Source organism: Aplosporella prunicola (genome assembly GCF_010093885.1).
Source record: "Aplosporella prunicola CBS 121167 unplaced genomic scaffold K452scaffold_2, whole genome shotgun sequence".
In the NCBI taxonomy this organism is placed as follows: domain Eukaryota; kingdom Fungi; phylum Ascomycota; class Dothideomycetes; order Botryosphaeriales; family Aplosporellaceae; genus Aplosporella; species Aplosporella prunicola.
The window spans coordinates 107,638-131,444 of record NW_022983530.1 but is presented as its reverse complement, the minus strand read 5'-3'; the positions used below and the strand labels follow the sequence as shown (position 1 = coordinate 131,444).

Here is a 23,807-nt window from a genome sequence, read left to right as displayed (position 1 = left end):
TTCAAAATACTGCAAGCACGATAGTGTAAAATGATGAGGACTCCAGTCTCGACTGTATGTCTACACGGCTATGCGCGCTGATGCTAGCTGAAACCAACCCTTCAAGAAACCACCCAAATGCAAGCCCCCTATACAGGCACTACCTAACCCTCTAAACCCCCAATCCCATCTCACCCATCTACGCATCTACAACGCACTCCCCATCAACTCCCCGGCCTCCCAACCAGCACCGCGCCCTCGCCCTCCCCCTTCCGAGCACCAACCCCCAAGTTCACAACCCCCAACTCATCAGGCTTCGGCTCCCCCGCCCTACCATCAAACCCCTCCACGCGGACCTCCTCCGCGCGAAACTTGACGCGGGGCGGCTCGCCCTCCCTCTCGGGCCCCAGAAGCAAGTGACGGGCATTCTGGACCACGCGGACCTCACTGGCCTTCATGAGCGCCAAATGGCGCCTCCTCGCAGCGCTATCATCGTCGTCGTCCGCGCCGCCGCCCAGCCCCGCCCGCCCCTCCGCCGCCTCCAGTACCTCGACCGCGCGGGCCGCATACGCCGCCGTCGCGCCCAGCACCGCCTGCATGCTCTCGAGGACGCGCTCGACGGCGCGGGCGAGCGGCAGGTCCGCGGCTGGGACGTCGTCGGGGCTGCGCCAGGCGGGCGTGCCGAGCAGGCCGGCTGAGGCGGCGGCTTCGCGCAGCCGCGGCACCGTTAGCGCCGCGAACATGTCGCCTGTGCCCGAGAAGAAGAGCGGGTACGCGGGGATGTCGAGCCGGAACAGCCGTGGTGACAGGTCTCGCCGCGCCGTGCTGCCGATGATGGTCAGGTGCGTGGGGTTCGTCGTTGTGCTCGGGGAGATGGTGCCCGAGGCGCTCATGCGCAGACTCGTTATTATGATGTGCGGGATCTGGTACGTGCGGTGCAGGGCTTGCATTGCGGTGGCCAGGGTGGTGAGCGAGGTTATCTTCGTGTCGGAGAGGAGTCTGGAGGCGCGTGTTTAGCTGCCTTGTTTGGTTGTTGCTTGGGTGCTCATGTGAGCGTGACAGGGCGCCGCCGCGCCAACAACACACTTACTCGGCCTCGAACTGGTTTGGCAGGATCAGGTCCGCCTCGCGCAGCAGCGCCTTGTACTGCGGGATCTCGTCTTCAGGAACATAGCAGCGGCCCTGATCGCCCATGACCGGGTCCAGCACTGTCGCGCATTCGTCAGCCCATATACACTCATCACAGTCCACGCCGCAGCGACCCGGAGCCGCGCTAGCGCCGCCGTCGCCATGAGCTGACGCGCAAAAACTCACCCCAGAAGAACGAGCCCGGCTTGCCCGCCGCATTGAGCCGCAGGTCGCGCCCGATCTTGCCGACCGCCTGCACTGCCTCTGCGCTGGGCATGTAGCCTGACAGCAGCACGTCGAAGTCGTTCAGGAACGACTGTTTCAGGCCCTCGTACAGCTCCATGATCTCCTCCGCTGGCGTCTTGCGCCCCTTGACCTGCTTGTATGCCGTGTGGTTGCCTGTTGCATGCACGCTTTATATGAGTCGCGCGTTCGCTACATGGCGCAGTGGGAGACGGGAGGGCTGACTGTAGTGCACCGTGTTTATCGCTGAAGCTTCGCACCCGAGCGCTTGCAGGATGAACGTCGCCATCGTGTTGCCGACATAGCTGATCGCGTGCTTAGCAGGGATTCTGTGGCGATGGGCCGGATATAGCTGCAGGTACACTCACCCATGGACAACCTGAGTGGATTAGCCATTGTTCGGCGGCGCTCAAGGATGGCTTACATGGCTAGCGATGGCGAGCACGCGCGTTTCTGGTATCGAGCTCTCCGCTGACATGGTCGCACAAGAGCAAGATGTAAGGTGGAGGAAGCGTGCGGGTTATAGGATTATCGCGGATTTTATTTCTTCAGCTGCTTATCTGCGGTAACGCGCCGTGACGTGTGGGGCTGGCGTTGACCCGACTTCATACCTACCCCGCGGATCTTCTGGAATCTTGCCGAACCAAACAAAAAAAGAGACTCCCGCCGACAACATAGACATGTAGGACCCCACTATCCTAGTTTTGCGCTACAGTCCTTGCTCCTTGTTTATTCCTACACCCGCTGATATCATGACCTTCTATTCGTAATTTTGTCACCCTCCGACACTTGCTCTTACTCCTCGTCGCCGATCTGACATTATCAGTATATGAACCGTGCAACGTGAATACCGCATGACTTACCTTGGGCGCCAGGTAGAACCTCAAGTAGCTGTTGTTGGAAAGCGCGTACTCGACCAACAGAGGGACCTCGTTGGACAGGCACAGCTTGACCTGTCCCGACAGACCGGTCGCTTTGCAGAAGTTGGCCAGGTACTTGAGCGAGAAAGTCAGAGAGACGGGCTCCGTCAGGTCAATGTCGACATTGTTCTCCGGCTTGTCGACGTCGGTGTGGCTGCGAAGCGTGACCGAACCGGAGCCAATGTCGCCCTGACACGAGAACTTGACACCCTCCTTCGTGCACTCAATAGACACTATATCTGTCAGCCTCGCCCATAATATGCATTCAAGCCTGCCTACCTGACTCCGACAGGGCCATCAGGTCCCTTGTGATCCTCTGGAACTCCACCGAGGGCATGCTGATGACGGCAGCATATTCGGTGTCGGGGATGCCCAGGTGCTCTTGGTCAATGTCCATGAGCTTGATGTCATACTCGCTCAGGCGGTCGCTTTGCGCGCTTTCGAACACAAAGTTGACAACATCGGGCGCGTCCTCGGCCTTCAGGGTCAAGATGTCCTCGGGTTGTGCGCAACGAAGAACCTTGGTGAGAGAGGTGAGGTTGATGCCAAGGGCGATATTCCTGTCGCAACGGAAGGGGGAGAAGCTCTCAGACTTCAGCATCATGGACACGAGCGCGACGTGAGAGTTGTCCATGGCCTGCAGTGCAATGCCAGAGTCATTGCAGTCGAAGTTGCAGTCCTGGACGAGGTCCTTGATGGCATCGACAACCTGTCGCGGTCAGTTATTGATTAAAGTGTGGTGTGGAAGACGCGTACCTTCTTGAGAAGGTTGGCCTGCTCCAGACGGGCTTCAAGCACTGCTAGGCATCAGCTGCGGTTCTCAACGCGCGAATGGGCATTGTGTAGCGTACTCTTGGCGGTATTTGCGAGGAAAAGGAGTTCAGAGGAGGAGAAGGAGCAAGGACAGTGGAGGGGTATCAAGAAACGTTCAGACGGTCGTGTATGGAAAGTGTCGGGAGGTGAGAAGAAGACCGGTGGGGTTTTTGGAATCGATGAGCACACGCGCGCAGGCAGGCAAGCGACGCGAACCGCGTCAATGACTAAGCCGCGTGGCCGCAAGCCATTAAGCGTGCACGCGCCAGACATCACGTCCGTCTTCCACACCATCACATTACAACAATCATCAATTCGGTTGAGAATATGACACTCCTGCATTATACATGAAAAGAGCTAGGAATACGGTTGTGTCACCGGGATTTCGGAAAGGCCCATTATTTGAAATAGGCTTATGCGAGGCCATGCAAATCAATCGCGGCCGATTTATATGACGACATGAACAGTTTCATGGAGCTACCCAGCTTTATCTTACTCCTTTGCAATGCAGAGCAAGAAATATCGCTAAGTAACTGAAATTTTGCCGTCGGTATAGGACTTAGTGTTCTTCCTAATGCCAATACACGAGGTCGATATACGGCTACAAACAGCGTCACACAGATGGTCCTCTAGCTACCTGCTAGCCGGTCTTCCAGGCAACCCCCACGAAGCACGTAGAGCACATGATAATACTCTGAGTAGTGTTGTAAAGTACCCTGAGCACCCGTCACAAGAAGCATTGAGTCCGATCACTAAGTTATTCCCGTCCGTCCGTCCATTCGTTCTGCAAGGGCGTGGGCACGCTGTCTTAACAAGCAGACAAGACCCAATGCTCTGCTCTAAACTAAAAAGATCCATCTTAGCCTCGACAACTCCCATCATCTCACCTACTTTAAACTGGCAATCTGTCTCGGAAGAGCCTACAGAATTACTCTGAGATTGAGAACGTGTCTTAGAGGCAGTATAATTCTTCAGTGAGTTAAAGTCATATGCCTCTACTATCTGGTGTCGTCTTTGCATAGCGACCTGCCCAGGGCTGGTGACCTCGCATATACGCGGCATCTTGCCATGAGCCAACAACTGTTGCACTGTTTAGTGACAAATGACTGTCGAGTTGCTGACTTCTTTCAAGTTCTCAAAAATCTCAACAAAGAAACTTTTGTCTTCATTTACCTTCCTTTGTCCCAACCCATTAAAAAAACAATGCCTTTGTCTCAGCATTCTATTTTAGCACCACTTCTTTGAACGATCCGGCCTCACAAAGCATACAATCGTGGCATATATAGACTTCTCTTCTCTCGGGATCTTGCATATCCACTGTTCCCTCGAATTGTGCAGGTTTTTCTAGTCGACTCTTGTCTGTCCCCACAAATTCTATGCAGGTCGTAGTAAGACACCAAGTTTCGACAGCGATCGTCCATCATTCATTTCCAAGGTTGAATAGGCCTGCAACTTTAACACACAATTTCACACAGGTCCACACACCTTGTCATCCACCACGATGTCTTCCTCAAACCTAGCACAGCGGAACCCTGAGCTTGCTGCCAAAATTGCGCAGATGAAGTTAAAATTGGCGCCAATCTACCCACTGCCAACCGGAAACCCGCATCCGTGCTTCCCGCAGACCATCCTTCAATACATGCTCTTAACAGAAACCGAGCTCGATAATATGGCGGAGTATTACTCGCAATCGACCCCTGACAACTGGACCCACCAATACCCATGTCCAATGGAGTTGGACATCGACTTCCTTGCCGGCCCCGGCCTGAATGACAGCGCAAGATTGACGATCAAGCGCAGGAAATTCGGCAAGTTCATCGGGCTCAGGGGGTGTGAAACGCCGGTGAAGGAAACGCAGATGCGGATCGAGCTCGCGCAAGAGCGACTCAAGCTGAGGATGAAAGAGCTGAGGGACGAAGAGGAGAGAATGTCTCACGGTTTCAACAAGTGGACATTGTGACCAAATTGGGCCTCTTTCTCTACTGATTTCGGATCTCGTACGGACTGGGAAATTTCAGTGTTGGCCATGACCAGGATGGGAAGCTGTGTTGTCCGAGCTAGACCATGTTGGTTGCTCTTGGTTTCTTTTGGTCTTCTTTGCTTGCATTTTAGCGACATTGCATATGCTCACTTGCAGGCTTCAAGTAACACAATTAGAATAAGAAATTGATTGACTGATGAATATGATAGCTGGTCTTTAATAGTTCACTAACCTTTTTGCCTCCGCTTTGCAGAGTTACCATCTATCAAACTGGCTCGTGAAGCATAGTGGAAGCAAGGGATATATACAAAGAGGAAAGGATGCGAGAAATACAAGTTCGAAGAGTATGGAAGTAAGTCATATATGTGCCTATGCAGTTTAGACATCCGGATCATTGTCAACCTAGTCTGCGGAGACAACGGATTAATTCGTCAGCATTGTCTACCTACCACAGCCACCAACAAGTGAAGTTCCGTCAGCCCATACGAACACCCCAGAAATATCTCCAAACACCAACCACCCACTCCTGCAAGCATCCAACGACCTTCCGGGCAGCCGGCTAAAGCCACCATGTCAATAACGCGGGCCCCCTCGCCATAAGCACCCATCCAAAGCCTCACGTCACACGGGCACCCTCCACAGCAGCAAGACTCGCAGAGGCACCAACCTTCGCATCCCCCCAGCACCAGCATCACCAGCATCCCCAGCGCCAACATTTGCTACCACACCATCCAGCGGCGGCCGGTGCGACCGTGGCGCGCTGCAGCACGCCCAACCAGGCAGCCAAGCCTGACCCCACCCCTGCAACTTCGAACATAGAGCTTTGAAGGGCGAACGAAGCAAACACAGCCGGCCGCGCCAGTGCGACGCGCGCCCCCGCCCCAAACCTTCCCTCGCCGCCCGCCTACCAGCTACCCGCCCTTGAGCTGCGCCTTGCCTGCCTTGGTGTAGCTACCTAGCTACACGTACCGTACGTGGCTGTCCGCGCCCACTCCCCTCTTCGCTGGAGTAACTATGCCTGCTTCTCTGCCTGCCGCGCGCTGTGGCTGGTCCAGCGTGTGTCGTCGTTGAGAAGAGAGACGAGATGCTGCACTGCGCCATCATCTCTCCACTCCACGCGCGATAACGGGTGAGCGGCCAGCAGCATCAGCAGCGGCAGCAGGAGCGCCAGACAGCCTACAGTAAGTACATACATACGGGAGATACAACAACCAGGGCAAGCGACGGTGCGCCAGACGACAACCGACCGCGCCGCCTACCCACAGTACTCATACCCGTACTCCGTACTGTGCGTACGTCTACGCGACGCGCACGAGAAAGACACCGCCGCCGCCGCTGTCCTCCCGTGTGCAGTGCCAATGCCGTGCTGCCCGCAGGGGCGCAAAGAAGAAGGTGGCCTAGCCCCCCGCCCGCCGAAGCAAGGGTCCGCTCGCCCCGGAGCTTTTGGTATCGTGCGACCGTCACATGCGCCCGCCCGAAGATGCGGGCCCCCGGCTGTTGCTTGCTTGCTTGTCGTGCTTGCTTGCGCGCTGTGTGTCTTGCGCAAGTGTGTGATGGAGGCACGGATGCCACAGCGGGGCTCTCCCCCCCACACTCTCTCTCCTGGCTGGTGTATGTGATAGGTTTGGAATTCGTGCGTTAGCCATTGATATTGCTGCGGTGTGAATAGAGGGGAATGGCTGAGATAATCTTCCATTGTTTTGAGATAGGTGGGAATGTATGTAGTTAAAATCGCGAATCACAGGACATGACGCTGGGGTTGCGCGAGCAATGTCACTTCTACCTATCCCGTTACAGGATTTCCCCATTCCAATGCTTCACCAAAGTCTCAGATACGAATTCCCCCATTGAATTGAAGTAATACAGCTTCCAGAATTACTCTGAAATACGGATGTGAGACCGCTATCAGATGGACCCCAGCGAGTATACGGCCGAACTGATACAGCCCTGAAAAAGAAATCCCATCATGTCCCCCGCTCCATTCCAATATCTTACAATCTGGTTGGGTTGGGACGGCCTACCCAGCGCGCTTGCGCGCACTGACTAGCCGTATGCGCCTTCTTTTGCGATGTCCGATGCGCCGTAACGAGCATTTGACCATAGCATCGCGCGATGAATCTTGAAGGGGATCCTGATCATCCGGGGACGCGGCGCTACTCAGAACTCTGCGTTGCCGTTGCCGTTGTGGTGGCCGACGGTGTAGCCGAACGTGGTGCTGTCGTGGTCGGCGGATTCGACATCGCCGCTCAATAGGTTGTTGGAACCCTCCGCTGTGCCGTAGGCCTGGCCGGAGGAGGCATTTGCACCAGACGCCCCGCTGCCGCTGGCGCCGGCGGCAGCATTCCCGCCTGCATTGAAACCGACGGCAGGCTTGTTCTGATTTGCGAGGAGGGTCTCGAGGCACCAATCAATACCAATAGTTCAGATTATCTTCGTCTTTGCCACGTTTCGACGTTGACAAACGAAATGGGGGAGGGGCAGCTTACTTCGCGGTACCGTGAGAGGTAGATCTTCAATGCTTCGGCATAGTTCTCGAAGCCAAGAGAAGTCATGGCGAAGAGAATGTCCTCGCCATTGACCGTCTTGCGCTTTTCTTGCTGGCATTTCTCGGACGCTGCGCGACGTCAGTGATTTGCTTTTTTTTCCCAGCTCGCAAACTTTTTGGCGCACCTTCGCTGGTGATGAACGAGATGAACTCGCTCACGCACTCTTGCATGCATTCCTTGGCCTCCTTTGCAATCTTTGCGTTTTCGGGCAGGGCCATCTTCATGATGCGCGCAACTGGAGCAAAATTACGAATGTTAGCATCGCTGGCTGCACTGTCGGACTTGCTCTTGGACGAATTAAGTGGCGGGGAGGCTGATGACGGCGGCGAGGCGGAAGACATCCTGCCGACCGTTTTTGAGCGACGGTCTTCTGCTGGGCGCGAGAGCCAGGCGAGCAGCGCTGATTCGCAGGAGTCGGTTTGAGACGCGCGATTGTGTGTAGTGGTGGACGCCAGCCGTAGCATTCGTCGACGTGCAGCATGTGGTTGACGACGGCACAAATCAGACGAGGGAGAGGTGCATAAGAGGACGTACCATTCGCTATAGGCAGCCATCGGTCCTGCTCCTTGACTTCGAACTCGTACCCGAGTCCTTGCGCTTGTGTATCCTGAGCTTCTCTGTCCATATGCGGCTCCGAATCGTCAGGCGATTGCGCTCCAGGTTCCACGTTCTCCTTCTTCGGGGGGGTGGCCGACATGTTTATTCGGCCAGCTGCAGGCCTCTAAGGCTCTGCTACCCTCTCTATGACGTGGACTGCCAGCGAATAGGTCTGCTCTCGCCAGCGCAGAGCTGTGAGGCAAGACGGCCGTGTATGCGACCTCGGTGATGCGCGTCAAGGGCAGCCGGGGCCGGGAGCTTGTGTGACTTCAGCCTGGACAGGGCCCGCAGCGGAGGTGGCTAGCCGTAATGCCAGGAAACCCACTAATGTATGGTGGTATCGACGTGCAGGGCCGACGAGGGTGCGGATAGGCGGCAGATCCGTGGAGGAGACGGTGGCGCGTGAGTGCGCAATGGGGAAGGGCAGGCGGGCGAGTGACGAGGCAGGAGTGCGACTCGGGGTATGCAGGTGCGCGCAAACGGCTCTAGGTGGTACCGGTCAGTTGCCAGCTTAAAGCTGGGCTCCCGTACGTTGCCTTGAGTTGCGAGCTCACCGACGGACAACACGTTACCGGCGGCAGTTGCGGACGAGGGCCGACGATGTAGCAACGTGACCGACGGAATGCCGGCGGGATGCAAGAAGCGGGGGTGGTTGGCGGGCAATGGGTTGCTGGCGGAGCAATGAGCAATGTCACAGCGAGAGAGAGATGAGAGAGAGCCGCGACAACGATGTCGCTGCCGAATCAACGGCTAATGATCGCCCGCCGCGCGCGCGCAACTAGTCGGGTCAGCCGCCAAAACAGCCGCCCGGACAACGAAAGGACACGCTGACAATGATGCGACGCGCCGGACGCGGTGACGACACGGACAAGAAGACTCGAGGCTGAGCGGCGCACGAGTCGTGGATGGCCTGGCGACCAGTCGAGAGGAGATGCGAGCAGCCGGCTAGCTTAGCCTGCGCGGCCCAATTGAAGCGCCTACTGCGCCGCCTCTTGTCCCCAGCACCACCGGCTAAAGGCGTGCGGCCTGAGGCTGCACATACCATACCCCGGACGCCAGCACGGAGCGGCGCAGAGAGCTCGAGGCGGTGGGTGCCCGTGGGGTCCCGGAACGCCCGCAGATCTCTCTCAAAACCTCGAGCACTTCAAGAAGCCCAGACTGCAGCCGGTGCATGGCGCGTCACCCTTTGGGCCGTGATGTGTTAACACTTCCAGGGCCTTCGACCGGACTACCCCCCAGGCTCCTTGACGTGGTAGCCTGTCAGCGCCGCATAGCCCGTGGTACAAGAGGCCTTCATGACCGGTGAAAACGGCGCGCGAGCTACCCTTCACTGTCCTGACGTCGGAATAGCCGTTGAGAACGGGCCATGCCAATTGGAGTACCTGACGTTGCGCGCGATCTTGGGTACCCTATGAGGATGGCGTCCACGCTCGTGGAACTGTCGCTCCTGTTCTACGGACGTTAGGCGTCGATCCAGCTTTGGGCGCAGCTCCGCGCCAACACATCGTTGCAGCGGGCGTCAGCCACCTTGGTCTCAGCCTTGTAGCCCTCCGTTTTCACCACCCATGACTGCGGTGGAACCACTCGGAAGCATACGCTGTTTCAGCCTTTGCCGTACGTCACGGAGCTCGCGTGCAAGTCAAGATCCGACGACTTGAGGCGGAAGATTCTGGGGTTTGTTGACTTCATTATACACTGCCTCGACAATAGATCTCGAACGCCCTGTTCCTGTACGTACAGTTCATCGCCTGCACCGCGCCGCACCCATGTCAACCGCACTATCTTTAGCTGGTGAGCCATATGTCATCTAGCCGATCTCTTCTTCGTCCGTCGGCGGGGGATTCCGACGTGCAGCTGTTTTGATACCCTCTGAATCTGTAGTTAATGCAGGCTGACCGCAGGGCTTGCCGTCTAGCAACAGAAGCTTCCTTCCGTGAAAATTCTGAATGCCACGAGAGACTGTTTTGACACACACCCCTGACGCCAAGTCTGGGATGTTGGGCGCGCGAGCTGAGGTGTCGTCCTCGTGAAGAGCTATTCGATTCCGACTGAGATCGCGTGAACGATGTCCGCGTCGAGCGACGGCTTCATTGCTGTACTACCTGAATGTTGTTCTTCTTCTGCAATGCCAGCGCATTAGCACCCTTTTCGCGGCATAACGTGGCCTCGATTCTGACGAGACTTTGATTGATACGTACCTTCCACTTCTCCATCTCCTCTTGTTTCGCCTTGTACTGCTTCAGAAGGTCGTCGAGCACTTTCTTCAGCCCTTCGGAGTTCGTCTTGAGCGCCGGCACCACGTCCTTCACTGTCCTCTCCACCAAGACACCATTGATCATGCGGAAGCACTTCCGGTCTTCAGACAAGGGTTCCAAGGTCTCCAAAACTAGCCTAAGCTTGATCGTTAGCGCACACCCTCGCATAAGCTTTCGGGGCAAAGAGTTCGTGAAGCGGTCAGCAACAAGGGCTGGTCAGATTCGTATTCGGGGGGTGCGAGATCGTGACGCTGGTGGATAAGACTGCAGAAAAGGGTTCGTACTTGTGCTCCTCCGTTTCTTGCTCGACGTCACCGATCTTTTGCGCAAGCTGTTGCAGGATGTTCTTGTAGGTGGAGTACTGAACTTGCAGCTCTGCGTCAGGAGTTAGCACGGCTCACGTAGAGAATGTGATTGACTGCCCACCTTGCTGCTTTTTCGGGTTTACCTGCGGCTGAGACATGGTTGCTAAGGTAGATGCGTAGCAATCCTGGATGTCCGCGGGGAGGTAAAGTGCAGGCGCGTCGCGGTGATGGCGGGCAAGCGAAAGCCGCGGCGGACGATCGTCGCAACTGTCCACTTGCCGTCAACCCCTCCACCGACAACCTCCGCCTTAATAAGACCCTACGCTCGAACACGCTTAGAACTCAAGAGTCAAACAGTAAAAATGCATCCTCACTTGCACACCAAGGACAACCTGGGTACGTCTGCGCTGCGCGTGCTCGTTTCCCGCCACTTCCGAACCGCCAGACTGACTCTACGTAGCCTGCGAGGAAGTCATGAACGCCCTCGACGAATGCCACGCTCGCGGGTTCCTCTACCGTTGTATTGGAGGCTGCAACAAGCCCAAGCACGCGGTCAACATGTGCCTTCGTGCCCAGCGCCTCGAGCGGACAAAGGCGAACCGTGAACAGGCCAAGGTCAAGCGCGAGCATATTCAGAAGGTCTGGTCTGAGATCGACGCCAACTCGTAGATTTGAAGCATCGGAAAAGCGGCACTGCTTGATACGGCCATGGGATGTGCTGTATGATAATTGAAGCATGGATGGCGCATATGGACTTGAAGTTAGTAGCTTGGGACAAACACTTTAGGCGGAGTTGTACTGGCAAGGTGCTGGCAAACATTGGAGTGATGGAGGAATATTGATCGTCTCGCAGGGAATCGATATCTATGAACCTGCGAGGCGAGAGAAATTGCGGCATGTCTTCATTAGACTTCACTACTGACAATTATCATGAGCTTCAGGGTGTGTTGAGGGTGCGGCACAAGTGACAATATGGGTGAAGGCAGTAGCTACTGCTAAACATTTACTGAAGTTGAGTGACCATCTTTCCTACCCGTATACTTTTTTTCTTTGCTCTGTGGTAGCAGCCTTTGTTATCAGGATATATAGTACGTGTTGTCATCCCTATGAATAGCTTCATATAAGACTGGAAACCTCTTTTGTGTGATAAGAGTATTCATCTGTAGCATCTCGATAAGGTCATGGTTTCCAAAGGCTTAAAGAACTTTGCACCCCTTCATATCCGACGCTTGCCATAGATATGATTGTTTTGATAAGCATCCATACGAGTACTGTAGTCGCAGGAGTAGTTATGATTATTTGTTCCACCACGGTGAATGTTTGTTTATTGGAAGCGAAAGTGTATCAAGTTCCTCCAAATTTAAAAGTATGTAAGTTAAACATTATAATACTATCCGTATCTTTGCGGTGAACTATGTTTTGTTGAAGCGAAAATGTATCTAGCAATTCAGAATCTCAAACGTGCTCTATATCTTTTTATATAGTCCTTTAAGCGGACAAAGCGCTCACTGTAGATTGCTTCTTAGACAGATCTATAGCTTGCATTAATAATTAGATACAGTGCGGCGTCACGGGTCGCTGGCAGGGTCCAACGCCAACAAAAATTCTCTCTCAACCCCGCTTTCTCTTTCTCCTCATAACCCACAATGGAGACTCTTTTTGCAGAGTTTCTTGCAGGAAATTCGCCTCCGGGCAAAAATCTTTCTTATGACCAGCGAGTTTAGATTGTTTCCAGCAACGCAGCCGGCACCAGCTAAGCTGAAATCTCGAGATCTACCGGTGTCCCAAGAAGCACAGTGGGACTTACTATTCAACGCTTTTTAAAAACATAACGCTTTAATCCAGAGCCAAGGCCAGGACCTAAAAAGAAGCTGAATATTTATATTCAGCGGAGAATAATACGTTATATTAATAAATACCCTAAATACTCTTATAAAAAAGTAATATGAGACCTACAACTAGGTTGTAGTAAGTACTATTTATAGGGTTTTAAAAGAACATAATATAATAAAGTGGAGAGCTAAGAAAAGGCCTTTTATTTCTAAAGATATTGCTAAGTTACGGTATAAAATGGCAAAGAAATACCGGAAAAAAAAAGAGAAAGTATTAGGATAAATTTGTCTTTGCAGACGAGTATTATGTTGAACAAGGTTCTAGAAAGAGACCGCAGTGGGTTTTTAGAAAACCTGGGAAAGAAAAGTACCGGAGATAGAATGTCTACTCGAAACCACTAGGAAAACATCCTCGCTGCATGATGTGGGCTGGCTTTTTAGTCCGGTACGGTCTGACTAATTACATCCATATGGAGAGAGATCCCGAGTCTAAGAAGAACGGAGTTATAGCGAAAAGTTACTGCGACGTGCTAGACAAGATGCTTGAGAGGTCGCTGGATCTAGACATGAGATTCGTGCATGATAATTCGTCGCTGCATACGGCGAATCTGACGAAGTAGTAGTTTGTTGACTACGCTATTCGGCTGTTCGAGCTGCTACCGTACTCGCCGGATCTCAACCCTCAGGAACACCTCTGGTTTCCGCTAAAAGAGCGACTCTTTTAGCTGCGACCCGACTTGGAACACATGAAAGGTGGCCAGGACGTGATTGAAGCTGAGCTGGCTGAGTGGCTTCCGAAAGCGTGGGACCGGCTTGACAACGTAAGTCTGAAGAAGCTGGCTCGCTCTATGAGGGACCGGTAGCAGGCTGTGTACGAGGCGAAGGGATACCAGACGAGATTTTGATGAGAATTGATCAGGCTGTTGATTGCAGGTTGAATTGAGTGACTGGCTGCAGCGTGCGTTGTTGAATGTGAGAGGTTATTGCGTTGTGCTCGGTCGTAGAATGTGTTGAGGAAGGACCCTGCCAGCGACCCGTGACGCCGCACTGTATATAGCTTACAAGGTTATGTGAATTACAACACCTAACTCTCCGAACGTAGTACCACATAATAGTAGAAGCAAAGGCATTTAATCGGCCAGATTCAAGCATATAAAATTACTACAGCTACGTTCATATCTCTAAGTTTTAGTACTAACTATAACTCACTTCTCGCCCGGACCTAGAGCCTAAACTCGCAGCCAAATACCAAATTCACGAAGCACGCATCACCGCTTGAATTACTGTATTCGACTAGCTCCATTGCCAAATGATCGAACGTCTTGCTACGCGCTCCTGTTCCACACGGATTTGCATTTGGTTCCACACGGATTGTTACACAGATGCAGCTCTGAAACACCAGCATGGATCGAACGCATGGCATTGGAGATTGCACATACCGGGATTAAGCCAATACTTTGCCTCGAATGGAAAGAGTACCGTCACACATTCTGGCTTGCAATTATTTGAGAGAAAAAAGCCTCAGTTGCTTGGCTAAGCTTGATTCTGGCTTGAGAATCCAATGTAACTTTGCTCTTCCCTAGGCACTGGACAACAAACCAGAGAATCGCAATTCACAGTTGATCGTCATTTTTAAGACGTCAAAGCCAGACTCTGCGCCTGCAAACTTCTGTCTCAGAGGCAACGGCGCCGGAACAATCTTGACCAGGCCGATATAAAAAGTAAACAATCCGTAATGATCTATTGAATAGAATGCATGAGAAAGTATCTATCGTAGATTGAGGCTCGTATCACATGATTATAAGTACGAAAACGGCCAGCTGCGTTGAGGCTGATGCGGGAAGCGGCAGTGATGTACGAAGCATTCGGCCGCTAGTCAGGCCTTCCCGGGCGATACGGGCGCAAGGAGGCAACTGCGTCGCGGAGAAAAAAACGCGCGTTTGGTGATTCGCGTTTACGAATACAGTCACGTCGACGGCAGCCAAGCAGCTGTAGGCTTGGGCGTGGGGTTCGTCGGATCGAGAATGGCAAGGCGACGACAGCCAATACCCAAAGACCAAAGACGCGGTGTTGCAGCCTGGAAGGCATCGAGGCGACGGGTCTCGAGTCGTCCGGTTGCAGGTTTCACGCGCGCGTGGTGGTCGAATATGCCGTCAGAGCCTTGTGGGGAACGCCAATGGGGGATTTCCGAGGCCCGGGCAGCGACCGGGATCTACGACTTAAATGAGCGAACCGTGCTCTGGCCTTGAACCGCGCCGTTAACCTTCGCAGAGTTGAGGGCGTCGCGTGGTGACACCAGTCTCCATTGGACGTGCGTACCACCACCAGAGACTTACCACACCCTTCTTCACACCCCGCTCGAACACCCTCGACTCACGAAGCAAGCTGTCGCTCCGCGCAAATCGCCGTCGCATACACGCCACCCGCTCCGTCCGTAGGCATTGGACGCGACAGCAACCGCGCAACCGCGTTGTCGACGCTAGGCAAATGTCCGCCTAGCAACCGCGCTGCTTTTGCTGCCTGTCTAGATCCTGTCGCGTAACCTCGCTCTTCACCTCGCACGAGGACATTATATACACATAGGGCTGGGCCTTTTGGTGGTTGAAGGACTGGAGACGAGGACTCTAGGACTGTTTGTTTTGAGTCCCGCCCGCTACGTTTAGGGCTTCGCTCGTCTCCAACAACCTCGCCGTCCTACCAGTCGCCATAACTGATTGAGGAATAAATACGACCCGTCATACGTCTCGCCTCTACGCAACAATAAAGCATTGTAGTCATTTCGCGCATTCCAACCTTTCTCGGTATATCTTTTTGACAGCCTCCAACGAGGCGTCTAGAGAGGCAATAGAAACTGATAATTGCGCAGTCCTGACCTCTTAGAGTTACCAATCCCTTTTCTTCCCAGCGCATTTGCTGCCTAGTTTCTTAAGCAGTGAATTTACGGTACGTCTTGGTCTGCTTCTTCCGTCTGGCACTTCACACTCTTGGAAGTACTGTTCACACGAGCTCCTTTGATCTAAATCCCCTTCAAATCCTTCACTGGCTAGATCTTCCTGAACCTAATATGCAAGGCTATGCAGAAAACAACTTCAATCGTCATGGAGGAAGAACTCACGCAGCCCATGACGCAACAAGTCCTCGACCCGCGTCGCCTTGGCAGGAATGACTCCGGTCTGGACGAGGCAGACATCACTGATGTCATCTGTATCCTTCATCCAACATCGCCCGCTGCATTTCGAATCGTCGCTCACACCGCAAGGCACGCTCCCCAACATGTGCTCCAGAGAAGCAGAGGACCATCACCCGAGGGAAACCCTGAAGAGACGGAAACATTCATCCTAAACGAGTCTGGAGAAGCACAAGAACTTGCTTTGAGATACTCATCTGTGGTCAAAAGGCCTCATTACCAATTCTGCTTCGGGCGTAATGCTGCGATGTCAGACATCACCATGCAGGTTGGCGAAGACTCTTCCAGGCGTGTCAGCAACGTACATTTTCGAATATTTGTCAATGATGCTGGTATCATCATGTTAGAAGACATGTCCACGAACGGGACCATGGTCGACGAAAAATTGTTGAAGGCCAAGACGCGCGAACGCAACGCGGAGAAGACAAGAATGCTCCAGCAGAGTACAATTATACATATCTTGTCGCCCAACCCCCAAGAAGTTATCAAATTCATCGTCCGCATCCCGTCAAGAGAAGGCTTTGAAGTTGAGCATGATACTAGGCTCACTGAATACTTGGAGAGGATGGAGGAAATCGACAGAAGGTTTCGAGAGGAGGTGCGACGACAAAACACCCAGCCGGAGATGGCCCTTCCTGTCATTCCGGGTCAGCATCCTGCGCCCAACAGCCGTCGGGCTGCCTTCAGAGCTCACTACACCCACGGCATGCATTGGAACGGCAAACCTGACTACAACGTCGTTGACCAACTTGGTAAAGGAGCATTCGCCACCGTCTACAAGCTCGCTACCGCAATGGACGGAAGGCTACTCGCAGCAAAAGAGCTCGAGAAGAAGCGTTTTATCAAGAACGGCAAGATGGACCAAAAACTCGACAATGAAATGAAGATTATGAAAGATCTATCGCACCCGCACATCGTTCAATATATCGACTATCGAGATCAGGGTAACTATCTCTACATCATCATGGAGTATGTTCCTTTCGGAGATCTGTCGAAATTACTCGACCACGGCAACCTCGACGAATACTCAGCGAGGCGGATGGCCTGCCAAATCCTAAGCTCTTTGGCCTACCTGCACAGCAAGCAGATCACTCACAGGGATATCAAGCCTGACAACATACTCATCGCGTCGGAACAACCCTTGAACGTCAAGCTGTCCGACTTTGGCCTGTCGAAAGTCGTCAGCAATAACGAAACCTTCCTCAAAACGTTCTGCGGAACACTTCTGTATTGTGCTCCTGAAGTCTTCCCACACTATGATAATTACGAAAGAGGAACCAAGCGTCGCCGGCATGAGAGTGGAAAGAAGTACCATTCTTACAGTCAATCGGTGGATATCTGGTCATTTGGTGCTGTTCTGTGGTATTCTTTATGTGGAAAACCGCCTTTCGAAGGGGTTATGGACAACACTGGAAAGGGAATGTTCCACAAAATCATGGACACACTTTTGGACCCCACCCCGCTTACCCTGGCCGGCGTGTCCGACGCAGGCATCGATCTCTTAATGGCGATGCTCAATCGCGATCCAGCATCGAGGCCAACCGAGCATGATTGTCTCAGACATCCTTGGTTATCAAGCCTCGCCGAGGAATTGATACCGGGATTGGTACCACAGAAAAGCCTGCACGCCATTCCTGAAGAAGCAGAGGAGGATGAACAGGCCGAGACTGAGGACAAGCTCTCTCAGCTGAGCCTCAATGACATAAAAGCCGGTTATGGCCCTCCTGAGGAGAGTGACGACGAGGAAGACGAAGACGAAGACGAAGAAGCGGACGTCGAGCCGGATGATTCATGGGAAGTTCCTACTGCCCACCAATCTAAACGCATCAAACGTGACGACCGCTTTCCACGAAATCAGTTTCGAGAACCGCCAGAATCAGACTCCAGCCCCGACCCGTCTCAGCAACTTCCGACCCGGTTTCGGAACGTGAATGACACCTTTCGCGTTCCACGATCTGCTCCAGGCAGGCACCTCTTCGGCGAGGTAGGGCAATCTGCACTTGAAAATCCGGGCGTCCTCGGTGAACGAATAAACCGGGCCATCTTGGTGCTCGACGAATCGATGTCATCAAGTGGCCCCGAGACGCCCAAGAAAGTCAATCAAGCCAACAGATCGGCTAAGAGAATTTCCAGTGATAGCCAATGCACACCAAAGCTCGACCACCGAGGTAATATGGCAGCCGAAAGCCTATGTGGTGCCGAATCAATGGTCCGCGACTTGACCATGCATTCGCCATCGTCTCCCAATTCGCCCGAGGAAATTTCGAACGAACCCAGAACTCCAGAGTTTCTTGGATCCCAACACTGTCCCCTTCCAGATACATCAGCGGGTCAAGAGCCTGTGGTGGAACAGGATGAATTTGCCGAGGACACGCATGATCACCCGGAAGAAGCTACGCCCAAAGCTCCTGAGACCCGTTTTAATCGCCAGATCACCTTGCCTTTCACAACATTCTCCTTTTGGGGTTCATATAGACCTAATGATATCGAAACCGAAGCCTATGATCCAACTACTGAAGCTACATCTGAAGCTAATGGCTTCGCGACCAGAGTCTCTATGCCCGATACGACTCACGGAGGATATGAAGATGACGACAATGAAGACAGTAAGGGCGGCGAAGATATCCCTATCAAAGACGAAGAAGATGGCGAAGAGAAGAAACTTATCAAATATGAGAAAAATAGTGAAGAGAACGCTGCCAGCTTCACAACCGCCAACGAGACCAAGGATTGTGTATCTGGGGCTCTGGTGACCGCACCTTCTAACGTTCCAATATGCCCACCTCCGCGTCCGCGTCTCGGCAAACTTACAAGCGTCGAAGGCTCCATTTTGCCACTTGTCCTGCATCTCGAGGAGCGCACAACTTCGTGGGGCCGAAACCTTGAAAACACAATTGTGTACAAACACCCTGCGGATACCCGCGTTCCGAAAATGGCCTTTACGTTGTGGTACCACTCCAAAGTGCCTGATTCGGAGAAAGGCTGGACGAAGTTGAAAGATTGGACGAAGTTAGACGATCTAAAAGTCTTCATCAATACTGGTGCGAGCAATGGAATCTGGGTAAACGACACAAAGTTGGCCAAAAACTCATCGAATGGCAAAGTCTTGTTTGGCACACTGTATACTGGCGACATTATCACTGTCTTCAGAGGTAAAGAATTTCTCAAGTTCGTCTGCGAGTTCTTTCATGGGAACCCGGCGAAGACAAGACCACCAGACGAACCGTTCTGGTTCGCTGAGGAAATCAAGTAAAACCGATTGATTATTTGATTCGAGGGTTGAAAAGCAAGTTTTGACTTTAGCTTTGGAGTTCAGGTCCGTGTGGGGATGGAGGTACACTGAGATGTTTGCTGCCGCTACGGCGGTATTGCTCTGGATTTTGCACTTTTTACTTCACTCTCTTCTTTTTTCAGTTCCATAAAATTTGCATTGGCAGCACAACAAGCAGACTTGGACGTAGATAGCAATGAAAAGCATGGATATGCGTATGGTGTCGGCCTTGAAGGATTCGAAGCAATCGGCGCGAGCGCACATTACTCCAACCCAGCGTCCGGCGATCGTTGCGGCGCTACGCGAAATAGGAGCGATCTGGACATGATCACTCGTAGCGCGTGGTGCCAGACATGTTCAGACCTACAGCACACGCTAAACGTCGGCCGGATAAAGATTCAATAAAGTATTAACAAAATACAGTTCAACTACCATTGGGAAACACGTAAATAGACTACAAAAATAGTCATTCGAATACACAAGGAACTTGTGTTAGTTTCATGACCGCGTCTCTGAGATGGGGCCTGGGGGTCCAGGGTACCAGGGTCTAAGCTCGAGCGGCGGACAGACGGGCTAGAGTGAGACACGCGCATTTGTACCGTTACCTACACACCGCACCCCAGGTTTCTTCAACATCCGAATTGAAAAATGTCGACACCGCAAAAGTCTCTCGGCCACGTTGTGGTCACCGGCGGCTGCGGTTTCCTGGGTCACCACATCGTCAACCTGATCGTCGAACGATTCCCGGAATCGCGCATCTCAGTGCTCGACCTCCGCACGACGAAGAACCGCAACGCCTCGCCCAACGTCTCGTACCATGACGGCGACATCACGAACGAGGAGTCCATGCTCAAGCTCTTTGGCGAGCTCAAGGCCGACGTCGTCATCCACACGGCCAGCCCCGTCGCGGTCGGCATCAGCAATGACCTGATGTTCAAAGTCAACGTTGAGGGCACGCGCATACTGCTTAAGGCGGCAAGGGAGAGCGGTGTCAAGGCATTCGTGTACACGAGCAGTGCCAGCGTCATCTTCGACAATATAAATGAGCTGGTGAACGCGGATGAAACGTACCCCATTATAGCAGGCAAGGAGCAGCCGAGCTACTACACCTCAACAAAGGTAGGCTTAAACCCCGTCGATGGTGTTACATGGACTTGTGGCACCCAATGGCACGATACTGGGACTCGCCGTTTCAACAATAAACAATATCTTTGTACATGTGTCTAACAATCTTCAGGCATGGGGTGAAACCGCCGTCCTCGATGCCAACCGCACGCCATTGAACCCTCAATTCCTGACCTGCTCGATCCGACCGGCGGGTATCTTCGGCGAAGGCGACGTGCAGCTGATGCCGCCCATGTTGGGCGCCTACTTCCGCGGGCAACACCGCTTCCAGCTGGGCGACAATACAAATCTGTTCGACTTCACGTACGTGGGCAACGTGGCACACGCGCATCTGCTGGCAGCCGCGGCGCTGCTGCATACCGCGCGCATGTACCCCACCGTTCCGCTCGACACGGAGCGCGTCGATGGCGAGGCCTTCTTCGTCACGAACGACCAGCCCGTGCATTTCTGGGACTTTGCCCGTGCCCTCTGGCGCGAGGCCGGCGATACCATGCCCGTTGAGAACGTCTGGGTCCTGCCCCGCGATGTCATGATGCCCGTTGGTGCCATACTTGAGTGGGCGTGTTGGCTCATTGGCCGCAAGCCCAACATCACGAGAGACCAGGTCAGGTACAGCTGCGTCAGAAGGTACTACAACATTGACAAAGCGAAGAGGAGGCTCGGTTACCGCCCTATTGTTAGCCTGGAGGAGGGCATTAAGAGAGGTGCGCAGGAGGTACTGAGCAGAGAAGGTCCGGAGTGGGCGTGGGTCAAGGGCGGCACTGCACCGCCCGCGAAGGCGTAATGGAGGTTTTTTTTGCGAAGCCTTGGATGGTGGAAATTGGAAAGCATGAGCACACGACGTTGGCCAACATGTAATGGCGCCATAAATATCCCTAATAGTAGATGAGTGCAAAGTGCAAGCACTTTTCAGAAGAGTCGAGGGGGGATATCCTTGTGTCAAGCTGCAGACCCTTCTTCCAACCGGCATGATGGCATGGAGGGCTTGTGCATGGGTGGCATTGCGCCACATACGAGCATTGCGAGGACGTCAGGCCAACAGGAGGATTTCCCAATCCCTACTTCCGGGGCCACGCATTCGGCGACGGTTAATTGCGCGGAGATGACTGCGGGCCAAACTGCTGGAATGAGGCGTGCAGCAAAGCCGACAAGGGCGAGAATCATGCTACCGTCTTGCTGGAAAGGGGACCCCTGTCAAGCTAGGACGTCCTATCGCGATAACCTCCCTTGGAGCTCGAGGTCCGACTTTGTGTTGCCTCCAACCTTCTCGCTCTCCTTTCACTCTCCCTTCACCCATTCGCTCATTGTCCCACGCTTGTCTGTGCCCTACCCATCTCTCATTTTCCATCCCTGATCCACTCTCCGCCACGGCGTCGCCACCCCGCAACTTAGCACCTACCGCCGCATTCCGAACTCCAATAGCCCATCATGACGGACCTCAGCAAGTGGGATAGTGACAACACCCTCTATCTCTTCACCTCTCTGACAGCCGGCTCCACCCATGTCGTCACCGCCACCTCGCGCATCGAAACAATCCTCAGAGCGAACCGAATTCCCTTCACCTACATTGACACTGCGACAAATGAAGAGGCCAGGAAGTTGTACAGTCGTAGAGCCGGCGGCAAGAAGTTCCCATTGCTGGTGAAGGAGGGTTACGTCCTCGGCGTAAGTCTTATTCCGCGCAAGAGAGGGAATGTCTGAGCGCGCATACCTTGGTTGGAGCACAGGACAATGGCTGGCGGGACAATGGATAAAGGACTCAAGGCTGACTGCGTTCATTGTAGGGCATCACGGAAGTCGAAGAATGGAATGAATTCGGCGAGCTCCATGACGAAATCGGGGAAGTGGCCACCGTCAATACCTCCATCGTGACCGCCCCACAGAACGCAGACTTCAAGTCCCCGTATGGTGACCCCAAGGCTTCCGCGCCCGTCGCTTCCTCGGGATCCTCCGTGGCATCCAAGAAGACGGACTCGACCAAGGAAAACATTCCTGCGCTGTCCGAGGAGGCGCAGTTAGCCATGGCCCGCGCCAGCAGTGAAATCGCATCGATTGCGTCGGAGAAGAAGAAGGCACCTTCGATCGCTTCCACGAAGACCACGCAGTCCAAGTCCACTCCGGACGCGGAGTAAGATAACATCGCACGACATCTCTGGCATTTCGACTAATCGACATCTCAGCACTACCCTCGTCGACAGGACCAGCACCAGCGCCCCTCGTTCCTCCAGCGAATCGGCCCCCAAGGCAATCTTCCACGAAGTCCCCGCAGCCGGTACGAAGTCGACCAGTTCCCACCGTGGCTCCTCCATCTCGGCGGCCGAGGACGAAGAGATCAAGGCTGTCGAGGAAGCTAGCACCATACCGGAAGATAAGGAAAAGGAGGAAGGCCCCGGCCAGTCCGTCTCGGCATCTGGTACGGCTGATGCCGCCCCGGCTAAGGAGAAGGACGACTCCGCCAAGTCCGCCAACACTCCAGCCGTCTCGGAGGAGGACGCCGAGTCCGTCAAGCCCGCACCGGCTGCGGAGGAGAACAAAGACGCGGAGAAGGAAGCCGCCAAGGCCGCCGAGCCATCACCCACGCCAGCAGCGGAGGAGCAACAACAGCAGCAGCAGCAAACCGAGAAGGCCGAGGTCACCGAAGGCCAGGACAAGGCAGCGGAGGAGACGGTGGATACATCAAAGCAGAAAGCGGGCAAGGGCGAGCAGGCTGGTGAGAGCGTAGTCGACTAAGGCACTCTTTTCGTTTTTTACACATGGACATATGTTGATTTTTGGCCGTGTCAACTGCAGCCTTCCGATTCTCAATCGCGAGCTTATTCGCCGCGTGCTTCGCCGGGCGATCCAAGACCCAGTGATGCGACGAAGGACGACGACGGCGGCGGCGGCGCGCGCCCCGCTCGTTCGTTCGTTCGCTCGCTCGCTCGCTCCACCCCACACGCCCGCGACGACCGTTCACGCACGCCCCACACCGCACCCACCGTTTAAGAGCCGCATCGCCATAACACGCCTTCGTCTGCGACGCGACCGAGACGCAGCACGCACACGACGCACACGACGACGACGACGACAACGGAGGGCCCGCCGCCCCGCACCCACCAACTTGCTGTCTGCGCCCGCGCGCCTTTCCTCGTCCGCGCCCCTTGCCCCTGGCTGCGTTCCCCCCTCTTTTCTCTTCCGAGAGGAGAGAAGGGGCGTTTGTAGTGAGGGGTGAGGGGTAGGGATCCCGGCACGTCTACCTACCTACAGTATACTATTACCCCCCCCATCTACTCAAACATCACTACTTGTAAAACACACTTAATCATTTACGCATGCACGCACGCACGCAGAACACAAACAAAACACGATACCCCACCTCTGTTGTTTCGGGGCCGCCGAAACAGCTGCCCTGCCCCTCCGTCGTCTTTTTTTCTGATTTTGTTGTTTCCGTTTTTTTGGCTTTTTATTTACTTTTTTTTAAACTGCTGTTCGAAAGCGAAAGCGTGGGCGCTTTCGTCTCTGGTCCGCGTTTGTGGGTGGCGCGTATTCTTTTTTTCGTTTTCTTTTCTTTTTCTTCGTTGCTCTTTTGGCCCCTCCTAAATATCTTTTTAGTGCCGGTATCCTTTTAGTCTTGCGCGGGGTTTCT

The 23,807-nt window shown here is 53.9% G+C and overlaps 10 protein-coding genes across 10 annotated transcripts; 6 read left to right on the top strand and 4 right to left on the bottom strand.

Annotated features, from left to right (window-relative positions):
* Positions 1-15: 15 nt before the first annotated feature.
* Positions 16-1,843, bottom strand: K452DRAFT_262284 (uncharacterized protein). The gene is made up of 6 exons (XM_033538605.1): positions 1,775-1,843; positions 1,719-1,729; positions 1,576-1,655; positions 1,294-1,506; positions 1,070-1,187; positions 16-978 (listed from the first exon to the last, which is right to left on the bottom strand). The coding sequence occupies exons 1-6, from the start codon at positions 1,826-1,828 to the stop codon at positions 204-206; spliced, it is 1,251 nt and encodes a 416-aa protein (XP_033402183.1). The 5' UTR covers positions 1,829-1,843; the 3' UTR covers positions 16-203.
* Positions 1,844-1,964: 121 nt separating this feature from the next.
* On the bottom strand, positions 1,965-3,237 carry K452DRAFT_262279 (uncharacterized protein). The gene is made up of 5 exons (XM_033538604.1): positions 3,122-3,237; positions 3,027-3,067; positions 2,550-2,979; positions 2,214-2,503; positions 1,965-2,163 (listed from the first exon to the last, which is right to left on the bottom strand). Coding segments are annotated over exons 1-5 (780 nt in total). The 5' UTR covers positions 3,123-3,237; the 3' UTR covers positions 1,965-2,145.
* A 1,451-nt stretch (positions 3,238-4,688) lies between these two features.
* Positions 4,689-5,201, top strand: K452DRAFT_282644 (uncharacterized protein). Its single transcript, XM_033539622.1, has one exon. The coding sequence runs from the start codon at positions 4,753-4,755 to the stop codon at positions 5,041-5,043; it is 291 nt and encodes a 96-aa protein (XP_033402181.1). The 5' UTR covers positions 4,689-4,752; the 3' UTR covers positions 5,044-5,201.
* Positions 5,202-6,990: 1,789 nt separating this feature from the next.
* K452DRAFT_66129 (uncharacterized protein) lies at positions 6,991-8,709 on the bottom strand. The gene is made up of 4 exons (XM_033547000.1): positions 8,145-8,709; positions 7,735-7,845; positions 7,551-7,678; positions 6,991-7,458 (listed from the first exon to the last, which is right to left on the bottom strand). The coding sequence occupies exons 1-4, from the start codon at positions 8,305-8,307 to the stop codon at positions 7,222-7,224; spliced, it is 639 nt and encodes a 212-aa protein (XP_033402180.1). The 5' UTR covers positions 8,308-8,709; the 3' UTR covers positions 6,991-7,221.
* A 1,166-nt stretch (positions 8,710-9,875) lies between these two features.
* On the bottom strand, positions 9,876-10,988 carry K452DRAFT_282638 (uncharacterized protein). Its single transcript, XM_033539621.1, has 4 exons — positions 10,889-10,988; positions 10,747-10,837; positions 10,406-10,598; positions 9,876-10,327 (listed from the first exon to the last, which is right to left on the bottom strand). The coding sequence occupies exons 1-4, from the start codon at positions 10,923-10,925 to the stop codon at positions 10,295-10,297; spliced, it is 354 nt and encodes a 117-aa protein (XP_033402179.1). The 5' UTR covers positions 10,926-10,988; the 3' UTR covers positions 9,876-10,294.
* A 50-nt stretch (positions 10,989-11,038) lies between these two features.
* Positions 11,039-11,905, top strand: K452DRAFT_241244 (uncharacterized protein). The gene is made up of 2 exons (XM_033537817.1): positions 11,039-11,163; positions 11,228-11,905. Exons 1-2 carry the CDS (start codon positions 11,130-11,132, stop codon positions 11,434-11,436), a joined length of 243 nt encoding a protein of 80 aa, XP_033402178.1. The 5' UTR covers positions 11,039-11,129; the 3' UTR covers positions 11,437-11,905.
* Positions 11,906-12,655: 750 nt separating this feature from the next.
* On the top strand, positions 12,656-13,591 carry K452DRAFT_282636 (uncharacterized protein). The gene has a single exon (XM_033539620.1). The coding sequence runs from the start codon at positions 13,019-13,021 to the stop codon at positions 13,217-13,219; it is 201 nt and encodes a 66-aa protein (XP_033402177.1). The 5' UTR covers positions 12,656-13,018; the 3' UTR covers positions 13,220-13,591.
* Positions 13,592-15,255: 1,664 nt separating this feature from the next.
* K452DRAFT_65976 (uncharacterized protein) lies at positions 15,256-19,110 on the top strand. Its single transcript, XM_033546999.1, has 3 exons — positions 15,256-15,400; positions 15,466-15,542; positions 15,680-19,110. Exon 3 carries the CDS (start codon positions 15,698-15,700, stop codon positions 19,037-19,039), a length of 3,342 nt encoding a protein of 1,113 aa, XP_033402176.1. The 5' UTR covers positions 15,256-15,400; positions 15,466-15,542; positions 15,680-15,697; the 3' UTR covers positions 19,040-19,110.
* A 566-nt stretch (positions 19,111-19,676) lies between these two features.
* Positions 19,677-21,093, top strand: K452DRAFT_348258 (uncharacterized protein). Its single transcript, XM_033545530.1, has 2 exons — positions 19,677-20,176; positions 20,295-21,093. The coding sequence occupies exons 1-2, from the start codon at positions 19,706-19,708 to the stop codon at positions 20,964-20,966; spliced, it is 1,143 nt and encodes a 380-aa protein (XP_033402175.1). The 5' UTR covers positions 19,677-19,705; the 3' UTR covers positions 20,967-21,093.
* Positions 21,094-21,494: 401 nt separating this feature from the next.
* K452DRAFT_282633 (uncharacterized protein) lies at positions 21,495-22,419 on the top strand. The gene is made up of 2 exons (XM_033539619.1): positions 21,495-21,847; positions 21,967-22,419. Exons 1-2 carry the CDS (start codon positions 21,611-21,613, stop codon positions 22,312-22,314), a joined length of 585 nt encoding a protein of 194 aa, XP_033402174.1. The 5' UTR covers positions 21,495-21,610; the 3' UTR covers positions 22,315-22,419.
* The last annotated feature ends 1,388 nt before the right edge of the window (positions 22,420-23,807 follow it).